Source organism: Kogia breviceps, chromosome 4, assembly GCF_026419965.1.
Source record: "Kogia breviceps isolate mKogBre1 chromosome 4, mKogBre1 haplotype 1, whole genome shotgun sequence".
NCBI lineage: Eukaryota > Metazoa > Chordata > Mammalia > Artiodactyla > Physeteridae > Kogia > Kogia breviceps.
In genome coordinates this window covers 156,250,392-156,275,012 of record NC_081313.1, presented here as the reverse complement: position 1 = coordinate 156,275,012, position 24,621 = coordinate 156,250,392, and the positions used below count along the sequence as shown (strand labels likewise).

The 24,621-nt window shown below is 43.5% G+C and overlaps 1 protein-coding gene across 1 annotated transcript in view; it reads right to left on the bottom strand.

Moving 5' to 3' along the window:
- Positions 1-24,621, bottom strand: part of ADRA1B (adrenoceptor alpha 1B) — a 59,231-nt gene continuing 34,610 nt past the window's right edge. Inside the window, exon 2 of the mRNA XM_059062683.2 lies at positions 1-1,120. Coding sequence (XP_058918666.1) covers positions 513-1,120 — 608 coding nt within the window. The 3' untranslated portion in view covers positions 1-512. The remainder of the gene's footprint in view (positions 1,121-24,621) is intronic.

Below are 24,621 nucleotides of genomic sequence, written 5' to 3'. Positions count from 1 at the left end.
CACAGGAGAAATGACCTTTAATGTCCGACTTTGCTTCCAACCCCGCCAAAGTGCTACCGTTCAATGAAGTACAGGAGGGGCTTGCGAGGTACGAAGTCACAAGACAAACAACGCCCTGGCTGCCTCCTGGGCACCCACTCGCTCTGCCCCCGCGCGGGCGGCCCCACACACGCACACACGCAGACCACACGTACACCGCACAGACACACGCACGTGCACCCACGGTTAAATACATGTACAGAGGGACTCGTTTAGATATATACGCAGAGAGAGAGACGGAAATCCCGGCTGGCGTCGGGTCCCCCAGGCTCTCAGCATGCTCGGCCCAGCTCTCCGCGCTGTACCTGGCACCCATGCCCCTGCCAGAAAAGCAGCTGCCCCTCTCCCCGCCCCCTCCCCCCGCTTCCCCGTGGGGCCCGTGTCTACCGGGCGCCGACACTCCCCTCCCCCCTCCGCCCGCCCGCCCCCCACGATGATTGGCTCCCCAGGGAAAGGAAGCGGTGCGCCGGGCCCTAAAACTGCCCGGGAGCCAGGGGCATGTTGCTTTTGAAGCCGGGCTGCCCGTTGGCCACGTCGGCTGCGGCCTCGTGGCCCCCGTGGCTGGCGTCTCCGTCGGTCCCGGGGCTCTCGGGCTCCGCCAGCAGCTTGAAGGTGAAGAGCGGGCCCGAGTCGTGGCGGCCGCGGCGGCCCGGGGGCTCGGGCGCGGGCAGGCTCAGGAGGGCGCCGGGCGCCTTCCACTCCGGGAAGGCGCACAGCTCGACGGGCGGCGGCGCGCCGCGGCCCAGGTAGCCGGGGCTCGGCGAGGCCGAGGGCAGGGTCCGCTGGCTGCCGCTCAGGCAGCTGCCGCTGTCATCCAGCGAGTCCTTGCGCGACTGCGACCGCTCCAGCGAGCCGCCGCGCGTCCACGGCCGGTAGGTGTAGGCGCCGCCGCCCAAGCGGCGGCGACGGCGGCGGTGGCGGCGGCCGCGGCACTGGCACCCGAGGATGCGCACAAAGGCGCGCTTGAACTCCTTGCTGGAGCACGGGTAGATGATGGGGTTGAGGCAGCTGTTGAAGTAGCCCAGCCAGAACACCACCTTGAACACGGCGTCGGGGGGCTTCAGGGTGGAGAACAGGGAGCCTGCAGGGGGAGGGGGTGGGGTGGGCATAGGCACAAAGACAGACAGCAGTTGGTGAGTAGTCAGACCCCTCTCTTCGATGTGATCGGCCCAAACATTGTGAACCTGTGGCATTCCTGCCTCCAGGCCTTTGCCCAGGCCAGTTCCTCTACCTGGAATACTGCCCTTTACATCTCAAAATAAATGACTCCTACGTTCTCTTTTCAGGCCAATCTCCATCACTTAACCTTCACCCATAAAATCTTTTCTGATCTAGCTAAACAGCATCCAGACTCCCGTATCTCTAGATTTCCTAGGGCAGTGCTTACCACTTTCTACTCAAATGATAATAATAATCACCCACAATTGTACCGCTCTTGGGTCTGAGGTACTGTATTGGCGCTTTACCTGTATTATTTTGTCCTTCACAAAATGCCATGAAGTATTTCCATGGCAAATATGAGATGTATTAAAGACCTAAAGGTGAAAGGTAAACCTTTATAAGGTAAAAGAAGACAAGGTAAAGGATGATCTTATTGATGGAGAGGTGAAGAAAAGCAACTTAACACTTCAAAGAGATAAACTATGGGGCAAGAATGGGAGAAGATTATTTACAATGTCTAAGACAGTCAAGGGATTGATATTTAGAATATATAAGGACTCCTGAAAATCAACAAGGAAAAGACAGCATTCCTAGTAGATAGTGGGCAAAGAAAAGGAACAGGCAATTTACAAAATAGGAAACCCAAGGTCTAAAGAGCATAGGCCAAGATGCTCAAAATATTAGGCAGTCAAATAAAGTGAAAACCACAGAGTGATAGGACATCTGTTAGGTTGGCAAAAATTAGAAAACTCGATAGTGCCACGTGTAGACAAGGGTGTGGAGACATGGGAAGTCTCCTGCTGGTGGGGGCACAGGCTGTGAAGACCTTCTGATCCCATTAGGTATATAGATACTTCCTGACCCAGCAATTCTGCTCCAGGGCAGAGCTCTCAAAGAATTTTCACACAGGTCCATCGGGGGCCATGTACGACTATGCTCAGTGTTGTGTTTATGGTGACAGAGAGTTGGAAAACACCTGGGTGCCCCTCACTGGGAATTATGGAAAGGTAGAGTAGAGTACATGCATAGCACAGCAATTACGCAGTACTTAGAAGTGCTGGATGACATGTCCAAAAAGCAATACGGAAAGATCTTAAATATATTGTTCTTTGTGAAAAAAGTAGGAAACAATGAGATTTATAACATGATATCTTTTGTTATAAGATACAACCAACTACACACATTTTCAAAAACATTTTCAAGTTAAAAAATATTATACATATCAAATACAAAATGGGTGCCTAAGGGTGAGGCAGAGGGAAAGGGAATAAGGGATGGGAATAAAAGGAAATAAATCAATAAAGTAAAAGAGAGGCCTGGCTTAGATCGATGACAATGAGGTGCTATGAATTGGGAAACATGATTAACTCATCCCTGTGAATTTGAGGTCCCAAAGCATTTAATGGCAATATTAAGTTAAAAACAATTCCATTTTAAATGCAAGGCAGTTGAGACTTGGAGAGGTTAAATGACTTGCCCCAGGCCACGCAGCATGTTTGTAATATAGCTGGGATTTAAACTCAATTCTGTTTGAATATGAAACGTGTTTTTTTTGTTGTTTTTAATGCTATTAATCATACCCTTTGTGGAAAAATGAGAAACTATTAAAAAGCAAAAAGAAAAGAAACTATATTTTAAAAGCACACATACCCATAATGCAGAGACATCACATTTTGGTACATAAACTTTCAGATTTTTTTCCTGTTGCATATACATATGTAAATACTTTAAAGAATGCAAATATACTTTACAGAACATTTTGTAACTTCCAACCATGTCCCTAAGCCAGCCACTCCACCTGCAGTACAGTGACTTTTGTATTCCTGTCTTATCTCCTCTGTTACACTGTGAGCTTCCTGAGGGCCTGGTCTTTGGGATCACCTTTGAATCCATTTGTTGAAGGAAGAGCATCTGAATGGGAGAAATCTTAGCAAATCACGGAAGTCCAACCTCCTCGCTTGGCAGATGGAGACACCGAGACCCAGAAAGTGGCTGAAGATCCCACAGTTGTGGCATAGATGCCACAAGAATCCCTATTTTGGATTGCACTTGAGTTTCCCCCCTGTAGCACTTGCCCTTCTTGATTATTTGAGCTTCGGCTTGTTGTTACAGGGAGCCTCCAACTTCTCTGCTTGGCAATACAGGGGTGGTGGCTGGGGGGAGATGGCCAGAGTTCCTGGTGCGGGGTTACACCAGAGAGGGGTTAACTTGGAAAGAAGATTATCCATACTCCGGGTAAATGCTAACTATACATATAAGTACTCTGACTCTTCTCAACTGTGGGTTAGCTCTAGGTGGTGGTGGTGGTGGGGGGGGCAATGAGGGCACCACCTCGTGGTCTGATTTGTGACAAGGCTTGCACCATTAGGTTTTTGTCCCACTGTTCCAGATTCTCCTTTGGAATAACACACTGGACAGAATGGGAAACTGGAGAATAAAGTTGGGGAAGTGGAGAGAGAGGTAACACTTGGAAACCTTGGGAATTACCCTGGATGGTAAATGCTGGTGAGCGTGTGCACAGGTAGGCACACCACCCATGAGGACATGTCAAGGCCTGGGATAGAGGCTGGGGAGGCACAGACAGCTGTGGCAAAGGTGCAGAGGATCCAGGGCAGGAAAGCGTACTTGCTGAAGACACACTTGTAACTCTGCTTACCACTCTTGTTGAGGATGTTAGTAAAATGGTCAATAAATGGCTTAAAGGGGGTGTATCCTGAGGGACCAGCTTTTAAAGGGTACACAAATAACAACAGTGCTAATAGCTAATTAGCTAATAGCTAATCAGAACTGTCAATCACATTGTGTGTGCTCTTGTACACATCTTACACTAAATCCTTTACACCATTTGCCCATTTAATGATCACAGTAATCCCTAGACGAAGGGACTATAGTTGGTCCTATTTTATGGATCAGGACACCAGCATATAAGAGTGGTATGTTTTTACATTTTTATACATTCATTCATTCATTTGTTCATTCGTTCATTCCACAAATATGGAGCTCTGCTAAGTGCCAGGCATGAGGCCAACCTGTGGGGATATAGACAAACAGGGGTGTGGTCTCTGCCCTGAGGCAGTCCACAGGCTTGCGGGAAGGCTGACACATTCACAGTTCATTGCTGCGGAACACACATGGCTTTACGATAGGGGCATAAATATCATTCTGTACCCCTGTGCCACGCGGCATTTCTTTCTAGGTTCTTCTTCACCTCCATCACAACGGAAGCACCTTGTCAGGGATGAAGACAGTCTGGATCTTTGTCTTTATTTTCTTACAAAGCACTCTCCAAGGATCATGGGGCTGAGATGTGCTCAGCCAAAGGGAAGGGGGTGATGCTGACTTTTCTCATGGCATTTACTTACAGCCACAATTAGAGTTTGGGCTCCCTGAGTTACTTGTTACTGAAAAAAAGGTCATTCTTTGCCTTCAGCTGCTTTAGGCAATGTGGCCTGGTGACTTGAGCTCAGAGTTTGGGATCACAGAGGCATGGTTTCGCATCCTTTTGGTGTATTGGCTGTTTGACTTTTGAAAAGTTAATTGGCTCTCTCAGGCTAAATTTTCTTATCCATAAATTGGGGATAACATCTGCTTCATAGGGTTATTCTGAATACATGAAAATATCCATGTAAACATACTTGACACAGGGTCTGGCACCTTGAAAATTCATAAACGGTGGCCATTTTCCAGATATACTTTATATCCTGGCCCATTCATTGCCCTCTTCCAGGAACTCTGCTCTGATTAACCCGACTCAGACTGAATTCTTCATTCTGTACCCCACAGAACATATACAATCAGATCTTATTCTGTTATTTTATTGTTTGTCTGTTAATTAAGCCATCCCAGGGCTGGCTGAGTCCTTGTTTACCACCCAGACTGTAAATTCCTTCTGGGCAGAAACCATATCTTTATTTCTTTTCTTTTCCTTTCCAGATTTGCATATTTTTATTACAAAAGTGGCACAATGGAGAATGTATAGGGGGAGCACAGAGAATTTTTAGGGGAGTGAATCACTCGGTATGATGCTGTATTGGTGGATATATGTCATTATACCTTTGTCAAAACCCATAAAATGTACAACACCAAGAGTGATCCCTAATGTAAACTGTGGACTTTGGGTGATTATATGTCAATATGGGTTCATCACGGTACCTTCCTGTCAATTTGAATGTGAACCTAAAACTGCTCTAAAAAATAAAGTCTATTAAAAAAAAAACCTCAGTGACCCTTAAAAAACTAAAAATAGGGCTTCCTTCGTGGCGCAGTGGTTGAGAGTCTACCTGCCGATGCAGGGGACACGGGTTCGTGCCCCGGTCCGGGAAGATCCCACATGCTGCGGAGCGGCTGGGCCCGTGAGCCATGGCCGCTGAGCCTGCGCGTCCGGAGCCTGTGCTCCGCAATGGGAGAGGCCACAACAGTGAGAGGCCCGCCTACCACAAAAAAAAAAAAAAAACAAAACAACTAAACTAGAAACAGAGTTACCTTATGATCCAGCAATCCCACTCCTGGGCATATATCCAGAAAAGATGAAAACTATAATTCAAAAAGATACATGTACTCCAATGTTCATAGCGGCACTATTTATAATAGCCAAGACATGGAAGCAACTAACTGTCCATCAACAGATGAATGGATAAAGAAAATGTGGTGTGTGTGTGTATACACACACACACACTGGAATATTACTCAACCATAAAAAAGAATGAAATAATGCTATTTGCAGCAACATGGATGGACCTAGAGATCATCATACTAAGTCAGTCAAAAAGAGAAAGACAAATACCATACGATATCACTTATATGTGGAATCTAAAATGTGACACAAATGAACTTATTTACAAAACAAAAACAGACTCACAGACATAGAAAACAAACTTATGGTTACCAAAGGGGAAGTGGGGGAGGGATAAATTGCGAGTAGGGGATTAACAGATGCATACCACCATATATAAAATAGATAAACAATAAGGATTTACTATATAGCACAGGAAAGTATATTCAATATCTTGTAATAAACTATAATGGAATAGAATTGAAAAAAAGAATATATATATATATATATATATATATACGAATCGCTTTGTTGTACACCTGAAACTAACACAATATTGTAAATCAACTATACTTCAACTAAAAAACCCCTCACTTACAAAAGTGACACCTGCTAAATTAAAAAAATTACACATTACAAAAAAATCTATATAATACAGAGTGAAAATTCTTTCTTCATTCAAGTAGACAGGACCAGAGTTAACAGTTTTGTTTTTATCCTTTCAGATGGATTTTTTTTTTAATGGGGTCATACACATACCTTTCCCCAAATTTCTTTCTTCACTTAGAATACATAAAAGATATTTCCCCATGTCAGAGCATTACATCCTGCCCTCTGGATATATAGTAGTTCACTAAACTATTTCCTGATGATAGTCAAGCAGGTGATTTCCAATTTTTGGCTATTACAAACTGCAGTAAAGACAAGCCTCATGCATTTCGCTTTTTGCACGTTTCAGTGTTTCTGCAGGCTAACCTCCTTCACGAGCAATCACTGGGTCAATTCCACATTTAAGTCCTGACAGCGAGCCAAACTGCCTTCTGAACCGGTCGTACCAATTTACCCTTCCCTCCCATCGACTGTGTATGAATGTGATATTTTCCCTACACCTCCACAACTCTGGGTGTGGTCAGTTCTTAATCCTCATGTGTTTGGAAGCTGAATAACGACCTCACCTACCCTCTTGTTCCATTTGCATTCTACTTTGCTTCGTCCTCCTGCATACTCCAGCATGACTCTCGCACCCTGAGCAAGCCCTCAAGTGACTTCTGACAAGGACTGCCCTTTTCTCGTTAGATTCTGATTCCTGGGATAGAATCCTGGTTCTCTCACCAGACACATGACCTTAGGCAAATTTCATACTATACCTAAGCTTCAGTTTCCTCATCAGTAAAATGGAGCTAATAAGGATACCACCTTCCCTGGGTTGTTGTGAGGATTAAACATGGTAGAACATGTAAAGTTCTCACTAGCTTGTTGGGTACCAGTTTCCTGACACCTAAATCAACTCTGCATTAATGCTTATTAACCAAATAATAATTATTCCTGTAAAACACTCATTGGGCTGGAAATCTAATTACAGGAAACCTGTTTGATAACTTGATGTATCATTTTGGGTAAGTTGCTTTCCCCTTCTGGGCCTCAGTTTCCCTCCTTTAAAAAATGTATTTATTTATTTTACTGAACTAGAGTTGACGGACAATATTATGTTAGTTTCAGGTGCACTACATAATAATTTGACATGGTTTCCCTTCTTTAGTTGAGTGGTTTGATCTGAGTCCTGTCCAGCCTTAACATTCAGAGTTTCCATGAGGCCAGAGCTACAAGCCCTGCCCATCTCCAGACCCACCACAGAGAGGCAGTGCGGGTCAGGGACTGGACTGCCAGCTGCCTTGGATTCCACACATATGTTGGACCCTTCCCTCCTCCCTCACCCGCCAGCAGCACAGCAGCCACGTGGATTAGTGACCCTGTTTGCTACACCAGCCTGCCCTGGGTGGGGAGCCAAGAAACCCTCGTTAATTAGGGAAGGTGCTGAGGCCCTTGGGGCATGAAAGCGGATTGGTGACAGGGGTCTTTTTCTCTGGGCACCCAAACAGACCTTTGGGGGCCAATGAAGCTGCCAGGAGAGGGAGCAAACATCGATGGGAAATGTGGGTCCCTGGAAGCTTGCTCTCTCTGTTGGAAGCCAGGGCTATGCCTGCTCTTCGCCAGGACCACTAACTGGCAGTGCATGTCCCTGAGCCTGGCTCCACTTCTCTTGGTCATGCAATGGTCCCACGCTCCTTGCCCTGTGTCTTAGCATCACGGCTTGGCAGGACTCCGAAACCTCCTTCCTTAACAGAAGGTCAGTCAGGGTGAGTAACTTCCTCAAGGTCACTCAGCTGGTGAGTGGTAGAACGACAGCCAGAACCTGTTCAGATGTCCTTCTATTGCTCCCACAGAGATTTATCGAGACAGTGGATCCCAGTGGTTAAGGACCTGTTCAGACATCACAGGCAGGTACAGCTGGGTTCAAGTGCTGACCCTGACTTCCCAGATGAATGAACTTGGGGAAACTACTTGAGCTCTGTTTCCCAGAAAGTGGGGATGGTCATAATTCTTTTCTGCATGGATGAGTTGAGCTTAGGCTTGGTAAGTGCCTGGCATGTTGAAAGCACTCAAAGCTGTACTCAAAGTACAGTTTCACTGCTTCAAACACAACTACTGTTACTATTGCCAACACTGCTATTACTGCCAGTACTACTGCCAAGAAGATGAGGAAGGTGGCGAAGAGGTTTAGATCTCCCGTGCAGACCAGGCCTTGGGACTCTCACCCTGCTGCTCTTTCCTACACAGGCCCAGGAATGGGACTCCAGGTAGTTCTGGAACTTGATGAAATTGTATGTGATGTTCATGCATTTTTCCAGGGGAGAATCCGTAGCTGTCATCATGGGCTTGGGTCAGTAACCCTGAAAGGGTTAAGCCTCAAGTCTAGGCTAGACCCACCTCAAGTCTAGGCCTTCCTAAGCATCAGTCATTCTACCGCCCGGACCACCCGTTACTTAATGCTTTTCTTTAAATCAACTCACTTTGGGTATCTAAGCTAAATTTTTTTTTAAAAAGGAAGATTTCTATCATCATTTAAAAACTTGCATCATTTGCTATAAACAGAATGCAATGGTAGAGAAAAATAAGATGAAAACTAAACAGTATTAGTACCTCTGGATGCCTCCGTACAGTAGTGGGTCTGGGCCTGCTCCCTTTTTCAGAAAGGGAAATTAGCCGGGGTTGAGGGGTGTTGAAGACTCGCTGGCCCTAAACTGAGAGGAATTCATTCCTCTTTGAGGACCTGAAGGATTGAAAGAGAAGTGAACAGGGAATATTTTCTCACTGGAGAACCCAGCCCCTGGCACATAGTAGTGCTAAATAAATATTTGTTCACCGACTGACTGATTGAATACGTGACTCAGAGTTTTTTTGTGCCATCTCTACCTGTCACTTCAAGCTATCTTGCACATCACTCAGATCTGTAGTCATTTTGAGTAGCATTATGGGTGCAGCCCTGGGAAACCACTTGCGGGAGGCCACATGGCTCCACTCGGTTGCCTCTTGCTAGCCTCTTACTGAGGTTTTTTTAAACAGGTCAAATGAGACAACACCTCTGAAAGGGCTTGGAGGGGTTGAAAGCTGCACACCTGGATGGGGCGAGCAGGAGGTAGAACTTGAGAGCGAAGGGATGAAGCAGCAAGCAGATGGTGCAGTGAGCCCACACACATCACTTGGGCTTTGCATGCCTGAGGGCGACTTAGAGGCATGGTGAAGTGCAAGGATCAAAAGCTAAAGCGGGGGCTTCCCTGGTTGCGCAGTGGTGAAGAATCCGCCTGCCAATGCAGGGGACATGGGATTGAGCCCTGGTCCCAGAAGATCCCACATGCCGCGGAGCAACTGAGCCCATGAGCCACAACTACTTAGCCTGAGCCCTAGAGCCCACGAGCCACAACTACCGAAGCCTGTGCTCTGCAACGAGAAGCCACCGCAATAAGAAGCCCACGCACCACAATGAAGAGTAGGCCCTGCTCGCCGCAACTAGAGAAAGCCCGCGTGCAGCAATGAAGACCCAATGCAGCCAAAAACAAATAAATATGTTTTTGAAAAAAAGCTAAAGCGGAGCAGGATCAGCACAGGAGAAGGACTTCTTGGCTGGACCATGGTCCCAATGGATCATCCTTAAGGTGCTATTTAACAAATCTGAACAGTAAACCTCCCTCCACTCTTCAAAACCACAGGGTTTGTTTGTGGAGTAGTAGCTACTATTTAACAAGCTCTCATCCTGTGTCAGCCACTGGCCAAATGCCTGAACATCTTTACGCCCATTACTCCTTCACAAGGCAGCCCAACATGACTGCGCCTGGCACGGCTCTAGGGGGCGCCATTTCGCACTGCAGTCTATAGCGTTCCTGGTGTCTGGGTCCAACCTGCAGTGTCCGCTGGGGGCCACAACAATTACACTTGGGGGAATGGAAGGCAAGTTGCTCCAGATCACAGAGTGGGGGATAGAGTTTGAATATGAATCCAGCAATCCCTAACAGAAGCTGTCAATCACTTCCAATACAGTTCATGGGGAAAAAAAATACACATGTGGGTGTGTATAAAGGACTGGAAAAATATACATGAAAGGAGACATCAACCGTGTTTATCTTTGGGTGGTGAAATTATGCATGAATTTTCCCTCTCTGGGCTTTTTGGTGTTTTCCAACATTTTCTCCATAAACACGAATTACTTTTGTAATTGGGAAAAATCCAATGAATATTATTTTAAAAAATGAAATCAAAAGATACTGTGTTTATAGGGTCCTAGTTATATGTCGGCCAACTATCTTATGTTCTATTTCATTTAATCCCCCTGACAGTTCTATGAGCAAAGTGGGATTATCCCTACTTTACAGATGAAGAAATGGAGCTGCAGCTAGAAGGCAGCACTTGGGCAAGGTCCTCCACACGTGAGAGAGAGAGAGAGAGAGAGGTTGGAAATGACATTTTTTGTTTTTAAGCTCAGCAGCCTCCTCTGTTAGTTCCTGATGTGCCTGTAGGTTCCCTGATGTGCCTTATCCTCTTACAGGGGATAAGGGCCTCTTATAGGGCCCTTTAATATTCCTTCATTAAATACCGGTTGAAGGAATGACCAGTGGGTGGGCTTGGAGACTGCTGCAAGGCATAGAGGGATGTAAAGCATCATTTATCTAGTCCCCCCAGGGCTGGGTAGTTTGTAACACCCCTCTGAGCTCTGACATTCTGGGTCTGTAGGATTATAAATTTGATTTGACTTATTTCACAGTCAGCATCACACAAGCAGACATCTCAAGGCAGCCAGTGGGTGGTGAAACCGTTCTGATCAGCTTGTAAATAGAGTGGAGCTCCCTTTCAATGTGGGTATTATTAGGAGCACTTGGCTACACCTTTAGCCAAGTCAAGTCTCCCCAGTGGAAACAGTGTGGTCCAAAAAAAATTCAAAAATTGAAAATACTAGTTGCTAATTCTTTCAGCTTTGTGAAGGAAGTTTCCTTGGATTTGGAAATTCCCTTCGAGGTTTTTTTCCATTTTCATTTGCTGCTTAACCCTGGAATGAGATCACAAAATTGTCCAACAAATACAATATCCTTGGGGCCAAAGAGACACATGTTAAGATTTAAAGCAAATACTGAAAACAATAATAATCACCAGAGCTACCATTTATAATGAACTAGGAACCAGTTATTAGGTACTATGTTTATAAACATTCTCTCATACAATCCTTCCAGAAGCCTTGCTATTCATATATCTCATTTTACGGATGAGGAAACTGAGGTTTAAGAGATTAATGAAGTCACATGTCTAGTAAGTGATAGAATTAGGATTAAAATCTAACTCTGAAGTCTACTCACTGGTTCTTACTCATTGTTTAATAATAAGAAAAAGAAGCTACTATTCATTTCCTTAAGCACCAGGAAATTTCTCCCTCAACTGGGAACAATCTTTCTCTTCACCAGATTGTCATAGTATTTTATCTGAGGCTAAAATACGGCATTTATTACTTTCTATATTGAATTACAGTGCTTAGGGCTATGCCACATCTCCTCAGATTAGACTGTGAGCTTCTAAAACAGAGAGTTCATGTCTGATTCTTCTCTTTCTACTCAACGTCTAGCACAGTGCCTGACACAGGACAGACACTCAGCCAACATGTGTTACAAGAATAATATTAGTAATAAAAATGACAAAACCAAAAATATGTTAGCCTCTGGCTACTCAAAGTAAGGTTCATGGGTAAACAGCATCAAAATCACTGGAGTCCTAGTTAGAAATGCAGAATCTCAGTGATCCAGTGAATCAGAAGCTGCTTTTTAACAAGATCCTGAGGTGAGAAGCGTTGCCTTAGTACACATTATAATTTTATTTTAAAAATTATTCTTGGATTGACTTCCTTGTCCCAAACCCTCCAGCAGCTCCTGTAGGTTATAGGATAAAGTTCAAACTACTTCAACTACTTCAGCTGGAATTGAAGACCTGCTCAGCTTGGCTGAAACGGATTGATTCTTTTTTTTTTTTTTTTTTTTTTTTTTGCAGTATGCGGGCCTCTCACCGTTGTGGCCTCTCCCGTTGCGGAGCACAGGATCCGGACGCGCAGGCTCAGCGGCCATGGCTCACGGGCCCAGCCGCTCCGCAGCACGTGGGATCTTCCCGGACCGGGGCATGAACCCGCGTCCCCTGCATCGGCAGGCGGACTCTCAACCACTGCGCCACCAGGGAAGCCCTGGACTGATTCTTCACAACACAAGTTGACTTTTCCGGCTCCTCTCCCTGTATCTACTCTGTCCACTGGTCTGAGATGCCCGTTCCTTTCCCCTCCTCCTCTGGCATGAGGGAGGACTGGGCTCTGTAATTCTCAATTTTCAATTTACAGATGAGGAAATAAAGTCTTCAAGTGTATGGAACTCACCCGATGTTACATAGCTATTAAATGGTAGAACTGGTATTCAAACCCAAATCTGCCTGGTCTCAAAGCCAGGCAGTTTCCACAACAGATGATACAGCCTCTAAACTCTTAGAATAGTTCTGGTTGGGGGAAGGCTAGAATTATTTACTTCTTATTTATAATGGTCTTTCTATATATTTTATATGGTCATTAAAACACAGAAGCCAAGAATTTTGTGACAGTCTACCTCGATGTTCGTTCTTAACCTGAAAATGCTGGTTATGCAAATAATTTAGCATCATATAATTTCAGGGGCTCACAGACTCACTGAGTGCCATCCATGGGTACCCAGGAGGTGAACAGTCACCAGATTAAGAGTCTTCTGCTATATTCTCTCCACAGAATTCTATCACAACAGCTGTTGAACTTATTTATTTTTATTTTATTTATTTTTAAATTTAATTTTATTTATTTTTAATTTAATTTTAACTTTATAATTTTTTAATAATTTATTTTTTAAAATTTTTATAAAATTTTATTTAATTTGTATTTATTATTTATTTATTTATTTATTTATTTTTATTAAGAGTTTATAAGCTCCTCAAGGCCAGGGTCAATCTTACTTGTCCTGTTTCTCTAGCACCAAACACAGAGCTTGGGATATAGTGAAAGTGTAAAGCTATTAGTTGAGCACATAATTTCCTCTTCACGTGCCTAGCCCAGTATCTGGTTCATAGTAGGTGCTAGGTAAATGGTTGTGGAATGATTTTCTTGCTTATAATGTGCTTCCTTCCTCTTCTTTATTTAAATGGTAACCACAGGCCAATGCCCAGTCAGTTTTCATCTTCTTCTTGAAATCTTTCATGACTGCTCCAGGCTTCTTCTTCTATATTTCCCATCAAAACAAAGCCATACCACATGGATTCATATGGAATGTCATTCTTAAGAGACGTGCCACTTGTCTCTTTAGGCAGCATCAAAGCTCTGTGAAGACGGAGTCTGTGTTCTATATTTCTAGCACAGGACTGGGCATGGGGTCCGTGCTATCAATTGCCTGCTGGTTACTTGATGGACCCATTCCAACTTCAAAGAGGGAAGCGACCTCTTGGCTTAGGCCCAGAGTTGGGAGCAGATGGGATGGAGGAGTTTCTGCAGCACTTAAGCATCTATCTTTGATGCCAAACTGAGTGTGTTCCATGCTTTGACCTCAATAGCAATTTCCCCATAGAACCCTTTTAAAACTGAGTGTTGGGGGGAACCTATGTGAAGGAAGCAATACAACTTTATGAAGGGGCATAAAAAGAAGACATGTATAAATGGAGAGACATAGCTTGCTTTAGTATAGAAAGTCTCTATCCAAGAAAACTTCAGTTCTCCCCAAATTCATCCAGAAATTCAAGATAATCTCATTAAAATACCACCAGGTTTTTTTTGGGGGGGTCGTAGAGAGGGGAACCTAAATGATCCCAAACTAAATATATGGAAGAATATAGATTATAGAAGAATAGCCATGAAAAAATAGCCAGGTCAATTAAAATAAATAAAGAGGGATGGTGAGAGTGGTGTGGGAAGATGGGGAAACTTACCCATACAGAGAGTAAAACCTATCATAAAATCATATCATACCATAAAAGTAATTAAAAAATACCAGGGCAGGAGGTGCAAGAAAATGCAGATAGATCTATGAATTATACAGTTTATAAACAGAACCAAATATCCATGAGAATTTTATATGCCACTTCAATGCTTGTGGGGAAAAAACAGATTATTCTCTAATTGGTGTTAGAACAACAGTCTCTAGCTATTTAGAAACAAATAAAGCTGGATCTCTACTTTCTTACACTAAAATAAACCCAGATGGATCTAAGATTTTAAATATTAAAAGATTATTAAGATATAAGAAGATGGAAGTGAATATTTTTTATGATTTTGAAATAGGAAGGACCTTTTTAAGCACGACAGAAGTTCAGGATCCATAAAGAAAAGTATTGCTGCGTTTGCCTAGACATTTCTATGAGGTCATAAACTTTGAAAACAAAGTTATCAGAATTGAGAGAAACATTTGTAATTTAGAGGACAGTAAAAGGAATATTTCTAATACACAAAACTCTCTTTCAAATCAAGAAGACAAAGCAACTCAATAGAAAACAAAGCAAATCATATGGCTAAGGAAATAAGAATAAGTACAATGGACAGCCAGTGAATTAATGAAAACCTCATGAAATCCTTTACAAAGCGAATAATGCGAATTAAAAAGCAGCAAAATATTTCAGGTCTATTAGTTTGGCAAAGGTATGAGAAAACAGACATTTGCATGCATCGTGTGTGGGGCTACAGATTTTGGGTGGAAAACTGGTGTTATCTGATACAATTTAAATGAGCATAACTTTAGCTTTTGATGTAAGTACTCAACATCCAGGAATTTATCCTACAGCAGTACTCTTAAAAGGGAGCAAAGGGGCTTCCCTGGTGGCGCAGTGGTTGAGAGTCCGCCTGCCGATGCAGGGGTCGCGGGTTCGTGCCCCAGTCCGGGAGGATTCCACGTGCCGCGGAGCGGCTGGGCCCGTGAGCCATGGCCGCTGAGCCTGCGCGTCCGGAGCCTGTGCTCCACGACGGAGAGGCCACAACAATGAGAGGCCCGCGTACTGCAAAAAAAAAAAAAAAAAAAAAAAAAGGGAGCAAAGATAAAAGTACAGGGAACTGCAGTAATGTTCCCCCCAAATGGGAAATAACCTAAATTCCAGCCATAGGGGATTATGAAATCAACCACGTAGCATTCACACATTGAAAAACCATACATCTATTAAAATGGTAAGCTAGGTCTACATGGAATGAGGCCCATGCCAGAGTTAAGCAGAAAAAATCAAATTTCAGGAGAGAATGTCTAATGTCTGATTTTTATAAAAAACATTTTGTGTGTGTGTGCGCGTATGTGTGTGTTCATAGAAAAAAATCTAGGAGAATGTGAAAAATAATGTTCATAATGGTTATCTCTGGAAGATGGAATTATGGGAAGATTTTCACTTTTTATTTAAAATTCTCTCTGCAATGAACAATCATTGCTTTTGTAATTAGGGGGAAACAGGGAGAGAGGCAGCGGGGAAAATGAGAGAGAGAGAAAGAGATAGAGAGAGTGGTTGAGAATACAGAGGGAAAGACCCAGCCTAGGGCTAGAAGCTGGCTGACCTTTATTCAGGGTCATTACAGTTCTGGGCCTCGTTTCCTCATGTATGAAACCAGGGGGTTGCATTCGCTACCAGGGCTCCCTGATTCTTGGATTGTCAGCTGTGTTCACTCCATTGCAGAGGTGGAACGGAGATTAGGGGAAAAGTTACAGATATACCTGGGGCCAGTGTCTTTGAGCCTATAACAAAAAGGCTGTGCAATACTGGATGCTGCCCTCAGAGGGAGCAGATGAACCTGCTGCTTGGCTGAGAAGCTCGGTACCTTCGGATGAAAGGCTCCAGAGAGAACAGGGACAATTACTGGCTTTGGGGAAATCAGGTGGTAAAACGCTGAGATTGGACCACTTAAGCCATTAGGCACCGTGCAATGCCTTTCATCTCTTCTCTCAGCAGCGGTCCACTGACTCCCCTGCCTTCCTTCATCTCTCTGATCTGTCCTTTGGCTGGTGGTAATCCAAACTTTTCCCTATATCCACTGGCTTGCCAGGTTCAGGCCGGGAGCCCTGCACAGCTCTGCATCTCCTCTCCACTTGTCAGGCCTGGTCTGGGATGCACTCCTCCTCTGGGGGCCACACCTGGGTGTCATGCCTGCCTTGTCACCTGCAGCCCTTAGAGTGAATGATGCCAGCCCTCTGTCTCTAGGGCGCCTTGTCTTCTCACCAGAGCCCTCACTTGCCTTTCTGTATCCTGAGGGCCAGGCACGTCGCTGGTGTCATGAATATTGTACGATGAAATGATTAGTCTTTGCTACTGCATACGTGCCACTGTCCAGATTTTAGCAAAGCAGGGCCTTCTCCTGCTTCTCAGTCCAGGTCCACAGACATGCCATAAAATGACCCTGAAATTGCTGCCCTTTCTCATAGCGCGAAGGCTCCTCATTGCTAGGAAATTTGCAGATGCAAGTGCCTGAGGGACAATTTACTGCTCAACTCAGAGATGGCCTGTAGGACAGAGAGCTGGCTGGGCTTGCTGCAGCCATGGGAGAATGTTTTCTGAGAGTTTCCATGAAGGGATAAGATGTAATTCAGTATTTATCGCCTATGCTGTTTATATAGGTGTAGCCCAGACATCAGCTGGGGGCCTTTCCACCCCTTGAAAGCTAGGCGAGATGATCGTGAATGTCCCTTTTCCATAACCCTGGGATGTCCAAAGCCCTCCCTCAAAGTCTCTGGATTCCTGGAGTGAGGCAGGGGGAATAACTTCATTCCCGCCACCCTGCTTCTTGGGCTCCATTTCCCTCGATGCCTGCTCTGCTTATACCACCTGGAAGCAGTGATTCCACAAGAGGAAAATTACCCTCACCAAGCGTTTAAGGTGCTACTCAGTGCTGGGCTCCCTGGCCCCCTCCTTGTCCTCTCTCACCTCAGCTCCTCTCCTCGCAGATTGCTCCAAGAGTTCCAAATTCTTATTGCTTTTTTAGGCAATAATTTCTGTTCTCTCTTCTGGTAGCTTTGGCATCAGCCTTGTTGAGGGCAGAGAGGAAGAGGGGCATGTAGGTTGTGATGGGGGTAAATGGGTTTCACTTTCGACCTTCAGCTCTATTTAAGATTTTTCCTAAAGACAGTTCCTTTCCTCGAATTACTAGATTTTCAGAAAATACAATTTCTTCACCTCTTTCATGTAAATATACATGAAATATATTCTCAGTTTGATGCAGGTTTTTAGATTATTGCTTGCAGCGGGAGGTCCCCAAGCTCTGTCCCACTTTACAGAGAGTCTTTATCGAACATCCCTTAGGTACCTGGAACTGGTTGAGAATTTAATCCAGGAGATTAACATTGACTGGGGAAGCAAGGAGATTTCAACAATGATTTTATTCAGTACCTATAAGCCGGTGAGGTGAATACAATTATTATGCCCATTTTATGGATGAAAAAACCTGTGGCTTAGTGCAATTAAAGAAATTGCTCAAGATTACATAGTGGTGGAGATAGGATTCAATTCCAGGTCTGACCCTGGAGCAACTGATCTTTCTGCACCTCAGTGCTGATTCCCATAGACCGGAGACGTATTATATCCCTGGAACGTTCTGTGTGAAGGCACCTAGAAGATAATCAGGAGGTGCTGGTTACATGTTGGGATGGAGAGATAAATGTGGGTGATAGTTTGGGAAGGAGGAATTACTTGACTTTGCTACTTTCAGAGAACTTTCCTGCAAAAACGATTTCATCTTTGCACAGTTTGAGGAGACAGGAGCTGGAAAGTCAGGGAGTTGCATCCCATTTGTGCATGAGGGTGCAACGGCAGTGGGGCAATGTGTCTCAGACAGCTGGTGACCTCAGGCTCTTTAGAGCCTGAGAGAGGAGGCCTGACTTCCTGTGCAGTGTCCTGATCACAAGGAAGGTGGAGAAGTCATGCTGACTCTCGTGATAGTTAGAAATGGGCTCAACCTTTATGATGGTGCCCAAGAAAATACAGAAGATGGTGGTGATCTGAATTTAATAACAACAACAATAAGAATAGCAGTTACCATCTACCGGGAGCTTACAGGAGGCAAGCACTGTATCAAACTCCTAATATAGATTATCTAACTCTGTACTCAAAACATTTCAACGTGGGAGGTAGAGTTACTGTCCCCATTTTACAGATGTTGAAATTGAGGCTTAAAAGAGAAGTAATTTGCTCAGAGTCACAGAGATATTAAGTAGTAGAGTCTCTGCTCTCCCATCTTCTGCTATCTGGACCTGGTGAGGAAGGCCATCAAAACACCAAAGACTAAAAGGACATGTAAAAAAATTGAGCAGATTCCACAAGGGAGTACAGGGGGCAGGGGGAAACAGAAGAGCCATGTTCGGGTGTGAATATACTAGTTTTCAGATGACTCATGTTCCCAGCCAAATCCAGGAGGAACTGTAATTATTTAGAATTTGAAAAATCATCGTCTGCCATCTCCTGGCCTTGTGAATGTAAGTCCCACGGACCCAAGAAGGTGGGAGGAGAATGGATGTTTAACTCACACATCCTTCCATCATCTGTAGATGGGCAATGCCAAGAACATAAGCGAGAGGACAGGGCATAGGATGGAGAAAAATTAATAAATAGAGATCAAAAGATAGAGTTAAGCCAGACAATAAAAGGACAGAATGGACCCCTTTCCCATCACCACCCCTCCTCCTATTTCTCACAAGGATATAGTGGTCTTGTGCAAAATGAGACCCCAAGGTGGCCATGGATGGGGCAGCAAGGACAGGGCAGCTTGGGTTCCAGCCTGAGGAGCTGCCTGCATCCTCTGTGTGTGTCTCATGGTGGTCTGGCAGCCCTAGCCTGTCTATCCAGATGGAGCTGAATTCTCCACTCGGTCACCCAAAAGGGCAATTCACTCCAGAGTGCTAATTCCTCTGTCCACTTCCTTCCTTGCAGGCTGGGACCAGATGTTCCACCCCCAATTCTGAAAATGCCACTGAGCCTCAATGGATCATTATTAAACACGGCCCCCAAAGCACATGCTCAGGCCGAGGAAAGTTCCCAGAAAAATCTCCCTGACAAAGCAGCATCACAGCAGATGGGTGGGCAAGGTCCTGCACCTCATGCTCCCCTCCCCTCTTGCCTTCAACCGATGCTTGTGATAGGAGAGGGGTGGGTAGGGTTGGCGGAGGCTTGACTGATCTGGGGTGAGGCTTTCCAGGCCATAATGGAGCAGGATGCTAGGGGAGATGGTGAAAGATACTAGCATGTGAAGAAGAGCATTTGGCAGCAGGAGCCTTGTCCTTTGGAGGCCGCCAAAGCTCACCAGTGGGGGCAGGCCAGTGATGGCCTGTCCATCTGCCTAGAGGTCTTACTGGTTTGGTGGAGGACATCATGACCTCAGGAGAGAGTTTTGACCGGGGTACCTCCACTCCACAGGGCAAATGGACCATTAGAGTGCCTGGGCATTTTATTCCAGCCTCTTCTGATCTGGTTCCTTACACTGCAGGATGGTTTAAAAGAACAGTCTGGTCAAACCAGCATTTGACTGGGTTCATTAGCCCTGTTTTTAGTTTTAGTTTCAGTATTGTTGATATATCGATCCTCTAGCAAGCATAGGAATTCTAAATGGTGTCTGTGAGCTCCTGAAAAATATGGGGTTATTTGATGTGCACATATGCATTTTCTGTGTAGCTGCTTCATAGCTTCCATCAGATTCTCAAAGGGGCCCATGTACCAAAAACAGGATAAGAACAACTGGTTTGAAGAAAATCAATGTTCCAGTTGGGAATTGGGTTGCATGCATGCTCTAAAGAGCATGAACAAGCTATCAGAAGTCTGAGCTTCATTTCTCTAATGACAATACAAATTAATAATGTTCTGTGTTGGTGATGATACAAATGAGTGCTCATTCAGATCCTGACGGTGGGAATATTGATTGGGACATGCTTTCTGGAGGGCAACTGGGCAATATGACTAAGAGACCTTACAATTTTATGTACTTAGTTATCCTGAAGTTACAATTCTAAGAATTTATCTTAGTGATTAAGGGTGCTGCCTCTGGAGTCACTATCTATGTCACTGTGGGCAAATTACTCAATCTCTCTAGGCCTCAGTTTCCTCACCTGTCAAATGGAGGTAATATTACTTATTCATAGGACTCCTGGGAGGGTTAAATTAGATAATACAAATGAGGTACCACCTCACACAGGTCAGAATGGCCATCATTAAAAAGTCTACAAATATCAAATGCTGGAGAGTGTGTGGAGAAAAGGGAACCCTCCTACACTGTTGGTGGGAATGTAAATTGGTACAGCCACTATGAAAAATAGTATGGAGGCTCCTCAGAAAACCAAAAATAAAATTACCATAGGCATGTACCCACTCCTGGGTAAATACCCAGACAAAACTCTAATTCAAAAAGATACATGCACCACTAGGCTCATAACAGCACTATTCACAATAGCCAAAACATGGAAACAACCAAAATGTCCATTGAATGATAAATGGATAAAGAAGATGTGGCATATATATATATATATATATATATATATATATATATATATATATACAATGGAATACTACTCAGCCATAAAAAAGAATGAAATAATGCCATTTGCAGCAACATGGATGCAACTAGAGATGATCATACTAAGTGAAGTAAGTCAGAAAGAGAAAGACAAATACCATATGATATCACTTACATATGGAATCTAAAACATGGCACAAATGAGCCTATCTACAAAACAGAAACAGACTCACAGACACAGAGATCAGACTTGTGGTTGCCAAGGGGGAGGGGAAGGGGGAGAGGGATGGACTGGGAGTTTGGGGTTGGTAGATGCAAACTATTATGTATAGAATGGATAAACAACAAGGTCCTACTGTACAGCACAGGGAACTATATCCAGTCTCCTGGGATAAACCATAATGGAAAAGATTATTAAAAAAGAATGTATATATATATATATATATATATATATATATATATATATATATATATAAAACTGAGTCACTTTGCTGTATGGCAGAGAGTGGTACAACACTGTAAGTCAACTATAGTTCCATTAAAAAATAAATAAATAAAAAAGATAATACATGTAAAACAGTACAGTGCCTGAGTAATAAATACTCAATAAATGTTAGTTATTATGATTTAGATACAAGGATTTTATAGCCACATTATTTATCATAACTAAAATTTTGAAACAATCCCAAATATCCAACATAAGTGATTGGTTTAATGATCCATATATCTCAACCATTAAAGATTAAATTAGTGAATATGATCTGAAAAGTGTTCATAATATATCAAAAAACAAAGAGTAGGTTACAAAATAGTATGTATGATATCATCCCAGAGAAAAATGGCTAAATAAATATGCATCAAACATTTCAGTAGTTATGTGTGAAGGATGGCTTTTTTATTACCTTCTTTTTATTTTTCTGTATCTTCTAAACTTTTCTATAATGAGAATATATAACTTCTTGCAATAAGACAAAACAAACCCAGTAAAAGTAACTTGAATAAAAAAAAAGGATGACTGGAGATTGGTTCAAGATAGCGGAGTAGAAGGACAGGCTCTCACTCCCTCTTGCGAGAACACTGGAATCACAACTAACTGCTGAACAATCATCGAAAGGAAGACACTGGAACTCGCCAAAAAACATATCCCACATCCAAAGACAAAGGAGAAGCCACAATGAGATGGTAGGGGGGATGCAATCACAATAAAATCAAATCCCGTAACTGCTGGGTGAGTGACCCACAAACTGGAGAACACTTATACCACAGAAGACCACCCACTGGAGTGAAGGTTCTGAGCCCCATGTCAGGCTTCTGAACCTGGGGGTCCAGCAACAGGAGGAGGAATTCCTAGAGAATCAGACTTTGAAGGCTAGAGGATTTGACTGCAGGACTTTGACAGGACTGGGGGAAACAGAGACTCCACTCTTGGAGGGCACACACAAAGTAGTGTGTGCATCAGGACCCAGTGGAAGGAGCATTAACCCCATAAAGACTGAACCAGACCTACTTGCTAGTGTTGGGGGGTCTCCTGCAAAGGCAGGGGGTGGCTCTGTCTCACAGTGAGGACAAGGACACTGGCAGCAGAAGTTTTGGGAAGTGCTCCTTGGTGTGAGCCCTCCTAGAGTCTGGCATTAGCCCCAGCAAAGAGCTCAGGTAGGCTCCAGTGTTGGGTCACCTCAGGCCAAAGAGCCAACAGGGAGGGGAATAGCCCCACACATCAGCAGTCAAGCAGATTAAAGTTTTACTGAGCTCTGCCTACCAGGGCAACAGCCAGCTCTACCCACCACCAGTCCCTCCCATCAGGAAACTTGCACAAGCCTCTTAGATAGCCTCATCCACCAAAGGGCAGACAGCAGAAGCAAGGAGAACTACAAACCTGCAGCCTGTGGAACAAAAACCACATTCATAGAAAGATATACAAGATGAAAAGGCAAAAGGTTATGTACCAGATGAAGGAACAAGATAAAACCCTAGAAAAACAACTAAATGATGTGGAGATAGGCAACTTTCCAGAAAAATAATTCAGAATAATGATAGTGAAGATGATCCAGGACCCTGGAAAAAGAATGGAGGCAAAGAGTGAGAAGATGCAAGAAATGGTTAACAAAGACCTAGAAGACTCAAAGAACAAACAAACAGAGATGAACAATATAATAATTGAAATGAAAAATACACTAGAAGGAATTAATAGCAGAATAACTCTGAGGCAGAAGAACGGATAAGTGACCTGGAAGACAGAATGGTGGAATTCATTGCTGTGGAACAGAATAAAGAAAAAAGAATGAAAAGAAATGAAGACAGCCTAAGAGACCACTGGGACAACATTAAACGCAACAACGTTCTCATTATAGGGGTCGCAGAAGGAGAAGAGAGAGAGAAAGGAACAGAGAAAATATTTGAAGAGATTATAGTCGAAAACTTCCCTAACATGGGGAAGGAAATAGCCACCCAGGTCCAGGGAGTGCAGAGAGTCCCATACAGGATAAACCCAAAGAGGAACATGCTGAGACACATAGTAATCAAATTGTCAAAAATTAAAGACAGAAAAATTAATGAAAGCAGCAAGGGAAAAATGACAAATAACATACAAGGGAACTCCCATAAGGTTAACAGCTGATATCTCATCAGAAACTCTACAAGCCAGAAGGGAGTGGCAAGATATACTTACAGTGATGAAAGGGAAGAACGTACAACCAAGATAACTCTACCCGGCAAGGATCTCATTCAGATTCGATGGAGAAATCAGAAGCTTTACAGACAAGCAAAAGCTAAGAGAATTCAGCACCACCAAAACAGCTCTACAACATCAGCTAAAGGAACTTCTCTAAGTGAGAAACACAAGAGAAGAAAAGGACCTACAAAAACAAACCCATAACGATTAAGAAAATGGTAATAGGAACATACATGTCGACATTACCTTAAACGTAAATGGATTAAATGCTCAAACCAAAAGACACAGGCTTGCTGAATGGATACAAAACCAAGACCCATATATATGCTGTCTACAAGAGACCCACTTGAGACCCAGGGACACATACAGACTGAAAGTGAGGGGATGGAAAATGATATTCCATGCAAATGGAAATCAAAAGAAAGCCAGAGGAGCAATACTCATATCAGATAAAATAGACTTTAAAATAAAGAATGTTACAAGAGACAAGGAAAGACACTACATAATGATCTAGGGGTCAATCCAAGCAGAAGATATAACAATTATAAATATATATGCACCCAACATAGAAGCACCTCAATACATAAGGCAACTGCTAACAGCTATAAAAGAGGAAATTGACAGTGACACAATAATAGTGGGGGACTTTAACACCTCACTTACACCAATAGATAGATCATTCAAACAGAAAATTAATAAGAAAACACAAGCTTTAAATGACACAATAGAACAGATAGATTTAATTGATATTTATAGGACATTCCATCCCAAAACAGCAGATTACACTTTCTTCTCAAATGCGCATGGAACATTCTCCAGGATAGATCATATCTTGGGTCACAAATCAAGCCTCAGTAAATTTAAGAAAATTGAAATCATATCAAGCATCTTTTCTGACCGCAACACTATGAGATTAGAAATCAATTACAGGGAAAAAATCGTAAAACACACAAACACATGGAGGCTAAACAATACGTTACTAAATAACCAAGAGATCACTGAAGAAATCAAAGAGGAAATCAAAAAATGCGTAGAGACAAATGACAATGAAAACACGACGATCCAAAACCTATCGGATGCAGAAAAAGCAGTTCTAAGAGGGAAGTTTATAGCTCTACAAGCCTACGTCAAGAAACAAGAAAAATC